The sequence below is a fragment of the Zeus faber genome (assembly GCF_960531495.2).
Source record: "Zeus faber genome assembly, chromosome: 16".
NCBI lineage: Eukaryota > Metazoa > Chordata > Actinopteri > Zeiformes > Zeidae > Zeus > Zeus faber.
This window is the reverse complement of record NC_137202.1, coordinates 28,792,032-28,804,906: the sequence shown is the minus strand read 5'-3', so window position 1 is coordinate 28,804,906 and position 12,875 is coordinate 28,792,032. Positions and strand designations below refer to the sequence as shown.

Sequence of the window (12,875 nt, the reverse complement as noted above, 5' to 3'; positions counted from 1 at the left end):
TTCTTATCCGAACATCATTACAAAAAGATTCATTTTTGTAAAGAAATGCGAGGAAAAAAAACCCAAAAAAACATGAAATAAAATTTCACACCAATAAAAATGTCAAAATAAAATTCTACTGAGGAATAAACCTCAAAGATATTTTAAGTAAAAATATATTTTATTAAAAATTAAAAGGGTAAATCATCTTAACACCAGGAGGAATAAAGGACGAGTTTTATGAAAAGGTGACGCCAGACAACTGGAAATAAACTCCATCTGGACACGTCGTCAGAAGCTCTCCCTCTGAATCATTATTCCATTCAGATCAATAGAAAACAGAGGATTCATAATCACAAAAACCGCTCTGGTGCAGATTGTGCTCTGAAACCACCTCACCAGCAAAACAGTCAGAAACCGGTCGAAACCAGTAAAAGAAAAAACAAAAAAACCTTAGAAACCAGTCAGTAACAAAGTTCCACCCTTTGGCAGGAAACCGGACAGAAGGCTTCACGCTTTCTAAGTACACTTTAAAACACAAAATAAATAACGGATAGAAACAGGACGGAGCCTTAATACAGGTTTCTATTGCTCTTTAAGTTTATATTATTAACTATTTCACACACAGACAGTAAACCCCCCTCATCACATTTTAACTTGTATATTTATATAAATCCTGGACTTTGTTATTTCTCCTACATTTCCAGGCGCTCACGCTCACACACACACACACACACACACACACACACACACACACACACACACACACACACACACACACACACACACACACACACACACACACGCACACACAGAGGAATTTGAATGACATAATTTCCTCTCCATCACTTACAGTTCGGCCTCAGAACGGTCTCGGTTTCCGTGTTTTCAGGGCGCGAGAATTTGCTGAATTGCTGACGATAAACCCTGAACTTCATCATTTTAAATCACTTTGGCCAACACCCCCACCCCCCCTACATATATATTAATTTAACTTTACAAAAACAAAACCTCCCACAAGGATTTCCCGTTATTTAAATTTTCAGCAGAGGTAGAAAATCCAGGTTTAGAAAGTAAAAACTCCACTTCGGGATTTAGAGTCCGACGGCGACTCTGGGTTGAGGGGAACCGGCAAAAACATGGAAACTGGGCTTTTACTTTCTGGTCCTGGAGTCGTCACTGAACCTCGCCGACACTAAATCTAAATGTAAGCTAAACCTAACAGAGTTCATGCACAAGGCCCAAAGTTTTAACTCCTCCATTCAATTTAAATAGAATTTCACATGAAACAAACAGGAATAACCAACGATGTCTTTGGAGAGGACAGGATAAGACACGGGAGGCGTTCCCCCTAAAAATGTCAGTTTCCAGGTGAAAGAAACTGCTTTAGAGCTCAGAGTCCAGGGGCTTGTGACGAGAAGCACTGTGTGGCGCCCCCTGCTGGAATGTCTCCACCCTGCGTCCCCCGCTGGACCTCCATCCTCACTCCATCTTGGACATCTCGTACTTGGTCGTCATGATTTCCTGAAGAGGAAAAAAAGATTTTAAAAAATAACGCTTGTCCTACTTTGTCCTGCGTTGACCTTTATAAAAAATGAATAAATAAATAAATACTACATGAACTAAAAACACGTTAACAGCCTCTGTTGTGTGAACCTCAGCAAATAAGTAGGATTTGTCCGCACGCATTTTATATTTTTATTCTTTCTTCATTTTATCGTAAATTCTACCCTGTGTATTTCTGAGCCTGTCTATTACTTATTTTTGTTTTGTCGACTTCTTATTGGTTCCACTTCGACGGTTCCCGTTTCACCCAAAAGTACGACCTCGCAGGGGCTTTCTACGGCACCAGGAACCGTCCGAGCTGTGCGCTTGGAACCAGCTCTCGCGGAAAAGGCGCAAGTTCCTGAGAACCGGGAACTGACTTCCTGGTTCCTGGTGAAGCAGCTCCTCATGAAGCAGCTCCTCGTGGGGCTGCTTCACTCTAACGGAGCCCTCTAAACCCCACCTTCCGGCTGCGGGGGGAGGGTCTTAAGTTTTGAGTGCGGTGCAGATTCTCCGTACCTCGTCCGAGTCGAGCAGGATGGGCAGCGCCCTGCGGAGGAGCAGAGATTACAGCGTCAGAGGAAATACTTTCTGGAGTGAACACAGTGACTGTTTAATACACCGGCTGCTTACACGTCTGTGAGGGAGCTGGGAATGTTGTCCTCCACCCACTTCAGGTCTTCATCCTGCTCCACAGGAAAAAAACAAGATATATATAGTTGTGGTGTGGTTTAAACAGCCACACCTATCGTGGATCTAGGTAATTGAGCCCAGAATCAGGGTGGCTGTACGCCTGTTGCTCGTTAGAGTAATCAACGAGCAACAGGTAAAACGCACGCACGGGGAGGAGCCTCTCAAAAAAACTACTGTATTATTTTTTAACTGCAAGATTTTTAATCTAAGATTTGAAATTTGGGTTCACCTTCATGTATCCATGTATGTCATTTTAACAGCAATGTTTAAAATATCCTATTTCAGGTTATTTTCACTAATCTGCATGTATATTTTTTCATTTATTGCAATATTTACATTTGTTCTGTTTTACTTTTTATATTCTTCACCTTTTTCCATGGCATTGGCAGTGGAAAAGGATGTTTCCCATGTTAATAAAACCATTTGAGTTGAATAATATGATAAACAGCGCCATCTGGTGGAGCACTACACCTCATGCAGGAGGACAGTGATGTACTGACCGTCACCGCCGGCGGGGTCGGGGCGGCGCTGTTGGCGTCGTTCTTGGCGGCTCGAAGCTTGATGCCGTCGGCTGCGGGACGGGAGACGCAGGTAAATACAGAGTTCAGAGACAAACATCCTTTATTATATGAAACCATATTTATATACTGTATGTTACCGTACCGAGGTTGGAGGTGAGGCTTTCCTCAATTTCCTCGTCATCCGAGTCGTCCATCAGGGGGGTGAAGGCGTACCTGGGGAAGGAGGGGGAGAGCTTCAGCCACAAACCTCCCAAAAAAGGACGCGAGAGACGACGACTACTCACCTCTGGTTGTTTGCAGACGGTCGCCATAGAAACATGATGACCAGCAGAATGATGGAGAACAGGAACCTCCAGAAGGCATCGTCCACCCACAGCTCCACCCAGTCCTATGTTTTTGTTGTAATAATTATAATAATAATAATAATAATAATAATAATAATAATATTAATAATTGCAATTAACAACTGAATTGCCTTTAATGCTCACAAAAGCTTCTAATAATGTAATTACACCTGTCTACCTGTGTTTGGCAGAAGAGACATTATACTGAACATAAAAAAATCAGGTTCTCTGTCAATTTACCTCAATCCAACTGATACAATGCAGAAAATTCTCATTTTATCTTCCCCCCCATTTCTGACATTTGTTTAAAATCCCCTTTAAATTTGGATGGAAACTGCTTGTGTTTGTTGCTTTGTTTCAATTAAGATTGTAGATGAAATGGAAACCAACAAATGCCTCTTTTATTGGGTACTAAAGGATCAGAACGTTGCACCAAATAAATATAAATAAGTACTCACAGACTGACAATGTGCCAGGCGGAACTTCTTTGTCGTCCACACCATGAATATGATGGAGGCTGAGAAAGTTAAAGTTTAATTAGACTCAGGCATCAGAGGATCTTCAGGGGCTACAGGGTGAAGTGAAGTAGAATTCAAGCACTTTTCCAGCACTTTATATCAGCATTATGAACTTTTTCCAGCACTGCCATGCTTTAGTGTTTACTGTCGCCTTTTTCTGGAACTGATGGATTTCTCATGAGGAGATAAACAAATATAAATATGAATGAGTTTGTCATCAGCGTTATGAAAAATGAAGGATCCAGCATTTGAGACTTGCATTCCCATTTCAAGCACATTTCTGACCTTGAACAAGTCCGACTCACCTATGACAGCGAAGATCAGTGTGTTGGTGAAGTGCCTGTAGAGAGACAGCTTCACTGGGTTCCTCCTCAGTTTCAGAGTCTTGATGGTTTGAGCCAAACTGACGAAGATGTGATGACGAGTCAAGGAAGCAGACACAGAGCAGTGACACCTGCAGTCAACCCTTCTTGGATCATTTCTATGACCAAACGTCTTCCTGGCAATTTATAAATATATATATATATATATATATATATATATATATATATATATGCATTTATATTTTCTTGGGAGTTTTGGAGAGCAAACAGAGTCAGAAAGCCATCGTGCAGGAAAGTTAAGGATATCCACCAACACAGAGAGGAGTCAAGCAGGGCCAGAGGGATGTTGGCCAGCAGGGCCAGGTCAGAGTCCTTAGCCTGAGGACAGAGGAGGAGAGGATGGAGGGAGGAGTGGAAGGAGAAAGAAAGGAAGAAGAAACACGTTCACCAGAGAGAATAACACCATGCAGAACATAGAGAGCTTGACTGGAGACTTTCAATCACTGGCCCCTCCTTTTTACATCCACTTAAAACGAAGTTCTAAAAATTCTACTATTTACTTTTCCCTTCTATATACAACAATCTGATTGCACGACAGTAGAACTGTCCAAAAATGGGAGCGAGACCAAGAGGTGACCAGTGATCTACGGAAACCAGACGAAATCGAATCAAACCAAACTTCTTCCTCTTCCGCCACCTACACCAGACAGTGTCGTTTCACTCCTAAAAGCATCAAATGGTGGAGCTTCATGTCACTCTAAAGGGATTCGATTTTTCGTCTTTAATCAATAAGAGCAGAGTTTGGTCCCCGCCCACTCGCGCCTTGGAAGGATATGAACCAAACGGTGCAGGAGTCTAACACGGCCAGGCCGATGGCGGTGATGAGGGCGGGGCCGTTGTCTTTCCCCTTTGGTGAAGGGACAAACACAGAAAGTGCTCAGCTCCAGGAGTTCAAATTAACTATAAATAGCTGGAATCATGGTTCCCACTCTCTTCAGGAAATCATCTTCCAGGACATTTTTTCATGACCAAACTGTATCAAAGACTCTTTATTTCTGCTGTTTAGACCTCTCCTCAGGAGGAACTGGCCCCGTATCACCTGGCATTAAAATGCATCTCGGGTGATCCGATTACAAGTGGACGGTGTGAACGCACCCAAGACACATTGAGTTTCCCCCCTTATGCACAATGCTGCTTTTTTTTTTGTTTTGAAGTAAAATAAAAAGTAAAATAAAATACATCTAAAAATAAAAAACACTGTTTTGTTCACAAAGAGCAGCAGACGGAGATTGTGGCCACAAATCACGCATGGAGAGGGCGACAGGTCCCGAACTAGACCTGATCTCATGGTCTTCTGTTCTCTCTTCTCTTCCCGTGATCAGTGAAATGTGACTCCGCTGTGCACGCATCAAGAAGACACTTTCACTTTTGTAGCATCTGACTAAGTATTGATAACACGCTCAGTATTTTACTAATTTGATTTATTTTTTATTTGATGAACGTGGACACTGATAAATTAACTAAATGGGTTTTATTTCTATATAAAAATAAAACATTTAAATAAAAAACAAAAACAAAAAAACAAACAAAAAAACAACGGTGGGGGGGGGGATGGGCAAGTAATGTTATCGGTGTATGTCTGAACACCATGTAACACCGGTAACCGCGGCGACCCTAGCGCCTACTCCACTGAGGTCCTCTGCGTAAGCGGCAGTACGTACTCATTCGCGCGCCAACGCAGTCATATTAAAGTGCCAAACATCAAGAAGAAGCCACAACATTCTCAGATTCTCGTGGATGGAGTACACAGGAAACACTGTCTAATTTCCATTTGGGCCAAGGAATCAGTACAACAGAAACTGCAAGATTCATATCGCAACCGGCTCACAAGTGGTTACTCGAGACACATTCATATGGCAGGTGTGAACAGGCGTACCAAGAGCTGTCCACTTGTGAGCGGATCACCCAAGACGCATGTTAATGCCAGCTGTAAACAGGGCCACTGACTCTTAACGTTTAGTTTAGTTTCAACCTTTGGGGCCGGACAACGTCCACGGTCCTCTACCTGCACACTGCCCAACTGCAACTTGAAAGGAAGTCAACCATCCCAGTTAAGTACATTTCAATTTGATAAAAGAATATGACATACAACACAGACAATTAATCCTATTATATAATTACAGAACCCAGAATCGCGATTGTGGCGCCGGCGCGAGCACCGCGTGTCGATTTCGCACATTTGAGTATTTTTCGAGCTAATAGAGCTTGTGCGTAATCACCAGGTGTCATGACATTTCACTGCATATATGTACGACCGTATGTGTATGTATGTGACAAATAATCTCTTGAACTTGAACTTGTAGGAATATTCATTCATGGCCTGCAGGTTGCCCAGGGGCCAGAGGAGCCACTTTTGGGTCATTGTGTGGTGTGGTTCCCTCGTTATGAACCACTTTTCATATGTAGAAAAAAAGAGTGCTGTATTAAACATCAGGGATTATAAGTATTATATACATTTTTTTATTATATTATATAATAACAAATAAATTATTAGAGTTCGGCAACCATTTTGTCCGTTTTGGCAAAAAACAGCTGATGCATGGTCGCCAACTTAGACGCCACTTCTAAAAGTGAGTGTCGGGGCCCTGTCATGCTAAAATTCATTTTTCCACTATATATTTTGTAATATTTCATGACTTTTCCATGCCAGGAAAACTACATTACAAAGTTGCAGGTTTTCCAGGACATGTGGAAACCCTGGACACATCGCTCCTCTCAGGCCACGGTGATTAATCTTCCCGGCAGCACTTCAGTGGGAAAGCCTTTTCCAACGTCACATTCCTTAAGGAACGAGGTGATTCTCACCCCAGTGATCCTCAGGAAGCCCTCGATGCTGGCGAAGGCAAAGTACAGGACTCCGAGTCCGACCACCCTGTGCATGACGGTGCCCAGCCTCGGTCTGGGGGTGGGGAAGGGTGTAGGTTAGACTGGGATCCCGGATCACTAGAGAGTACCAGGTGCACAGGAATGGTTTTTCGGGACTTACTTGACGATGCCGTAGCCGAGGCTGACGATGATGACGAGCATCCTGGCAAGCGTCCTCTTCAGGGCGGAGATGAGCTCTGCCAAGATCAACAAGCTCTGAGCTGCAGAGACACGACCAGGAGCAGAGATGGTTTATTAACAAAGTCTCATCTTAGTCTACGTCTCAGAGTCTCATCAGCAGGGATGGGTGTGATCACAGGTTTCATCGACGGAGCAGGACAGCATCCTGTGACCGGCCTCAGTGTTCAGAGTGTCTCAGTACTGGGCAGGATTTCACCACTTGATTCCACGTTGACATTTTATACATATTGAGAATTGCTACCGACTTTTCTATTTACCATCTCAAGTGCCTTACAAAAATATGTCACGGAACAAAATTCAGTTAATACATATATTAAATATTTCAATTGATTTGTCGTTGTGGCGGTATGATGGAAAATGTTTGCATAACTTTCAATAAAAGTATCAATATTATCAAAGTATCGATTATTTATAATACAGCTTGGAAATGCTCAAAAGAATGAGGTGAAGGCGGAGTGGATCGGTACTCACTGGCCGAGCCGACGGCATTGGTGTTCTCGTACTCAGCGCAGAACATGGCCTTCTCCACCATCCCCAGGAAGATGACACCTGCGATCCAGAACTGGATCCTGAGCAGGTCCTTCCAGTAGCAGGCGGCCCACAGGAACCAGAGCAGAGCCAGTAGGATGTAGACCACACACATCACCATGTAGAACTAGAACACACAGAGACCAGCATGTAGAGCCAGGACACACAGACCACCACGTAGAGCCAGGACACACGGAGACCACCACGTAGAACCAGGACACACAGAGACCACTACATAGAACCAGGACACACAGAGACCACCACGTAGAACCAGGACACGCGGAGATCACCACGTAGAGCCAGGACACACAGAGACCACCACGTAGAACCAGGACACACAGAGACCACCATGTAGAACCAGGACACACGGTGATCACCACGTAGAGCCAGGACACACAGAGACCACCATGTAGAGCCAAGACACAAAGAGACCACCACGTAGAAGCAGGACACACAGAGAACACCACGTAGAGCCAGGATACATAAATATCAACAGCCTAATCTCACTGTTTAGTTTTATGAACCAAACTGCCTCTGACATCTTAACCTCAAATGAACTGTGATCCGAACCGCGTGCTGCTTTTACGACACTACTGATTTAGAATATGTGAATATGACATTATCGAGCGGACTTACTATCATGAGTGGCCACTCTGTGACGGAGATGAAGCCGTGCGTGCCTCTCATCACCACGTTCACTGGAGAAGAAAAGTCAGGTTAGAAAACAGATATAAGAAATAAAGTCACAAAAATAATATTTTATGATGTGGTGTGTCTCACATGTGAGGTTCCAGTGGGTGTTCTGCCGGTCAGGCAGCACCTTGACCACCAGCAGGTACGGGCCGTCCTTCCATGTGGTCGCTATGACGTCATCCTTCAGCTTCACGCTGCCGTTGCTGCTGCTAAACTCCTCCGTCACCCAGTGGGTGTAGTTTTCATCCTGGAATATACAATCAAACACACACACAGAACGGTCAAAAAAATAAAATAAATTAAAAATAAATCATAATAAAAAAAATAAACATTTCTGTCTTACTCTCATAAAAAACAAATGTTTAATACTTTTGGGTGGCCTTTGTTGTGCCTTTTTTTCCTGGACACAGAAAACATCCTCAACATCGGTTTTCAGTCCTAGCTTCACTGTCATCTCCTGAACTATGGCAGACACTAAATAAGATCTTTAAATAAAAATCTGCTCAGATTGGAATTACAGAGATGGCGTCAAACTGAGGGTCCTTGGTGTGAAAAAGATTTGAGAATCACTGGGTTAAGACCTCCACCATGTTTTGTGTAAGTGTCACAAAACATGTAGTTCTTACCGGCGGGGCACCAGGAACGGGTGGAGCGGCCGGGCGGGCCTCGGCCTTGGCTTTCTGAAACCCAGATGGTTGTCAGTGGTGGAGCAGAGCGACAGTAATGTCATGAATTTTAACATCCCAATGGTATTTAACGCTTACGTTGAGCATGGTGAAGGAGCGCAGGTCTTTGTTACAGGTCAGGTCCTGGTGCTTGTGTTCGATGAACTCGCCCTGTCCCAGAGGGTTGGGGTCCAGGCTCTCCCCCCGACTCAGCGGGATCCGCTCATACATTTCCTGGAACAAAGAAGTTACAAATACTAGAAACTGATACCAGGATAAAACACAGTATTAAGGAATAGGATGGATCAATCAAGGTTTCCACAAAAGTGTAATACTGTAGGTGCCAATCATGGATTGAAGCAGTGTATTTAATATAACATGAGACAAAGCAAACAAAGTAGAGAATCACCAATTGATCGGCCGGTGATCTGAATCTGCCAATTTTCAGCTTGATCAGCCATGACCGGTCACAGGCCGAACAGTGTCAGATATATCAATTGTGCCGGTCAAATTGACACACCCATACAGTGCACATGAACTGTAGTGGTAAAAATTATCCAATACCCAAACCTGATACCAATGTAATTTAATGTAATTGTCGCTCAAAAAGAGTGAAAGAAAGAAAATGTCAGCTGTTTGGAGCTACTTCAAGGGAAACTAAGAAGATTAGATCAATTATTTATCTATCGCCTGACAATATTCCAAAATTGTGCAGACTGCGTATCTATCGCTGTCACTACAGCGGAGCGTCTGCTCTGGTTGTTTATAGTGCACGAGCTCTGTTTGTGATGAGAAGTTTGACTTTTTTTGAGACTTTTGAGTCACTCAGTAAAACGAGTCGTTCCATTTGATTCAATTGGTTTAATGCACGGGAGCGAAGAGGGACTTCCAGTGAACGAGACTGAGAGGAGCCGGCCATTCAGGATTCCAATTTTTTTTTGTCATGATTGCGATTTATTTTGGAATGGCAAGTACCATATCCATATAACAGAATAAAGGTATATTTGCACTTAAATGTGAAAGAGACTTTCATTTGAAGTTTGAACTGGACATTTCCATGTTAGTAATATGTTCCAGTTCCAGGTTGAATGATACTGACACTTGGTGAGAGTTCCATGTAGTATTATATTTTATTGGAACTCAGTTTCATGTTCTATTATTGTTCCATAGTGAATAATGAACAATAATAAACACCGTGTGTCAAAATCAGCAATTTCACTATAGTGGTAACTGAAAATTGCAGTTGTAGTCCATACATGGAGCTGTCCTGTCACGTGACAAGCTCACACGATGGTAACGTCATTGACGTACAGCAGATATATTCGATGAGACCAAATATAAGAAAATTGTGATTTCTCTGATGACTCATCAAAATGATCGGACGACAATGTAAAAGTTATTTAATAGTTTAATTATATTAAACTATTAAATATATAATATGTTTTATTATGAATATATAATTGAATGAAAGTCAGAATCGGCAGGTCAGACTTGACAGTTTTGACACTTAAAAAAAAAAAAAAAAAAAAAAAAAAAAGGAAATGTAAATCTCAATCAGCCAAGAAAACTGCAATTGGTGGATCTCCAAAACAAAGCTTTTTAGATGACTCGCTTCACTGAGTTCAGGACTGGCCTCAGGTGTAAATATGTGCATACAGCTGGCAGATATTTACAGTGAGCCAGAAGAAGCATGACATCCAAAGTGCCTCGTTTGCTCTGTCTCATATGATATTAATAAGTGTCGCCTTAATAGAACTGGCGTGCGTTGGGTCCTTTATATAAAGTTTGACTCTATGAAGTAGACTATGAAGTTTTAGATCAGATTTCTCCTGGATCGCAAGTGATTAGTGAGGTTTCTGACTCAAAATCACCATCAGTCACCATCATGGCATTTTAGCAAAGAATTGTCCTCCAAATAATTGCAACCTTCTTTTTTACTCACATTTTAATGAAGTACTCAGTAATTATTTTCAGTTTGTGAGTTAAAGATTCACTCTTTTGTCCTAGTCACTCCAGACTCAAGTCATTTCCAAGATTTGTTTGTTACAGCACAGTTGTACATGTTTGTGGTGTTTTGTGACATTTTTAATGGTTAAGATGATAGTGGGATTATTTCACTGTAAAAAGGTGGAATAACACTGAGCTACTTGTACCTCGATGTTACTGAACTCGTTGTGACAGGGGTAGAATTTGAGGTACCACTGGATGGTAAAGATCACCTCCTCTGGACACCCAAAGGACACCACTGAAAGACCACAACAGGGGATGAGGAGCCATGATGAGGAGAAAAACAACTGACCTGAGACCAGATCCAGACTGACCCTGACTTAAACGGTACCTTTCAGCTGGATGTCAGTGCCCTTGTACATTGATTTCTTCAGCAGCAGCGGCCTTGAAGTCTGTTGGAGAGTAAAACATGACAGGACAGGCTCGCGTCACGCTGCTAGGGGAAACCAATGCGGCTGGAATCAAAGTATGTAACAGGAACTTAACAACACTTGCATTATTGATCGAGTGGCCCTTACGCAGTCCAGAGCAGGTTTCAAACATCAAGTACGATGAAAAACATCAGGAGGAGGTTCCTATTTAGTGACTCCAAACTGTTTGTCCAGTGTTGTTTAAATGACCATGTGACCTCAATAATGACGATGTGTTGAATTGATATTTAAACAACATTCAAAACATGGAGAGGGAGACGGGTCTGGATCAGAAGGACTTGTGTTATTTATTCATTTGAAAATTGTCTGGACTTACTTAAAATATTTGGCAAAGTACCTGCTACATCATTCGGAAATTAAGAAAACAAATATCCAGTGGTCTAAGGTAACACAGTACAAGTATTTGGTTGTATATTTACATTGAGACTTTACATTTACATTTACATTTAGTCATTGATCAGACGCTTTTATCCAAAGCGACTTACAATTGTTCAAACACCGACGGACGCAGCCATCAGGAGCAATTAGGGGTTAAGTGTCTTGCTCAAGGACACTACAGCATGCTAGCAGGAGGAGCCTGGGATCCAACCAGCAACCTTTAGATCACTAGACCACCAGCTCTACCGCCTGAGCTACCATCCCCTTTCCAACTTTTGCTGCACTGCATTTCAAAGCAAAGCATAGCAACTATATATATATATACATATACATTTTACTCTACTACATTTCTAACACATTCACATTAATTGTTTTTAAATCTTGTTTTATACTTACATTTGTAAATTACAATTCAATTACACTGTCTAAACTATGTTACTGTAAATTCGAATGAGGATTTGCAAGAGAATCACCTCAATCTACAGTATTATATGCTGTGACAAATAAACCTCTTGAAATCTTGATCTTGTTGTTACATCAGGGCACTGGATGTGTCATGTACTGACTTTGGATGCTTTTGAGTACATTTAAGAGCAAGTAATTATATACTCGTTTAAATACAAATACCATTATGGTACTTTGGCCATTTTGCCAACAAACGTCTCAGATAGAACCAGATTATTTCCACTCCTGGCCACCGTGTCGGTGTTTTTAGCCAGCTAGCTGCACTGGCTTACGCTCCGGGCTGTGGCGCTACACCGTCAGCCGGCAGGTCGCCGCATCGTGTCCGCGTGTTGTGCCACTTACGTTCCGCAGCGTGACGCTCCACCGTCCGGTCTCCGGGGCGGATAAGACTCCATGAACGAGCAGAAGCGCGGGCAGAGCGAGGAGCAGCCGCTGGAAGCCACAGCCCTCCATCCCGACGGCAGCGACACGGAACTCCGCTTCAGGTGGGCGAGGCTTCACTTCCGCTGTTTACACGTCACCACGCACGTCATCAGAAACGGACGGCCTATGTGGCAAATACTGTAATTATGAAACAATGATTAATAATAAAATTATGATTTTTTAACTCCCCATGAAGCGAGAAGGCTTTTTAGAAGCTAGATATATATTTTTATATT

General features: G+C 42.5%; 1 protein-coding gene across 1 annotated transcript; it reads right to left on the bottom strand.

The window, feature by feature from the left end:
- Window positions 1-166: 166 nt before the first annotated feature.
- On the bottom strand, window positions 167-12,690 carry tmem87b (transmembrane protein 87B). Its single transcript, XM_080016535.1, has 19 exons — window positions 12,559-12,690; window positions 11,274-11,334; window positions 11,089-11,180; window positions 9,035-9,169; window positions 8,897-8,950; window positions 8,358-8,517; window positions 8,214-8,275; window positions 7,521-7,704; window positions 6,970-7,069; window positions 6,789-6,882; window positions 4,230-4,301; window positions 3,906-4,014; window positions 3,541-3,599; window positions 3,023-3,126; window positions 2,881-2,951; window positions 2,718-2,788; window positions 2,158-2,210; window positions 2,044-2,074; window positions 167-1,503 (listed from the first exon to the last, which is right to left on the bottom strand). The coding sequence occupies exons 1-19, from the start codon at window positions 12,667-12,669 to the stop codon at window positions 1,462-1,464; spliced, it is 1,665 nt and encodes a 554-aa protein (XP_079872661.1). The 5' UTR covers window positions 12,670-12,690; the 3' UTR covers window positions 167-1,461.
- Window positions 12,691-12,875: the final 185 nt, after the last annotated feature.

What these genes read in the sequence shown, in the direction of transcription:
- tmem87b (XM_080016535.1), bottom strand. Translation starts at nt 12,669, where the DNA reads ATGGAGGGCTGTGGCTTCCAGCGGCTGCTCCTCGCTCTGCCCGCGCTT. An exon ending in GGAGCGTCACGCTGCGGAAC is followed by an intron (nt 11,335 to 12,558) that starts GTAAGTGGCACA and finishes ACTCTCCAACAG; the next exon opens with ACTTCAAGGCCGCTGCTGCT. An exon ending in CGACCCCGCCGGCGGTGACG is followed by an intron (nt 2,211 to 2,717) that starts GTCAGTACATCA and finishes CCTGTGGAGCAG; the next exon opens with GATGAAGACCTGAAGTGGGT.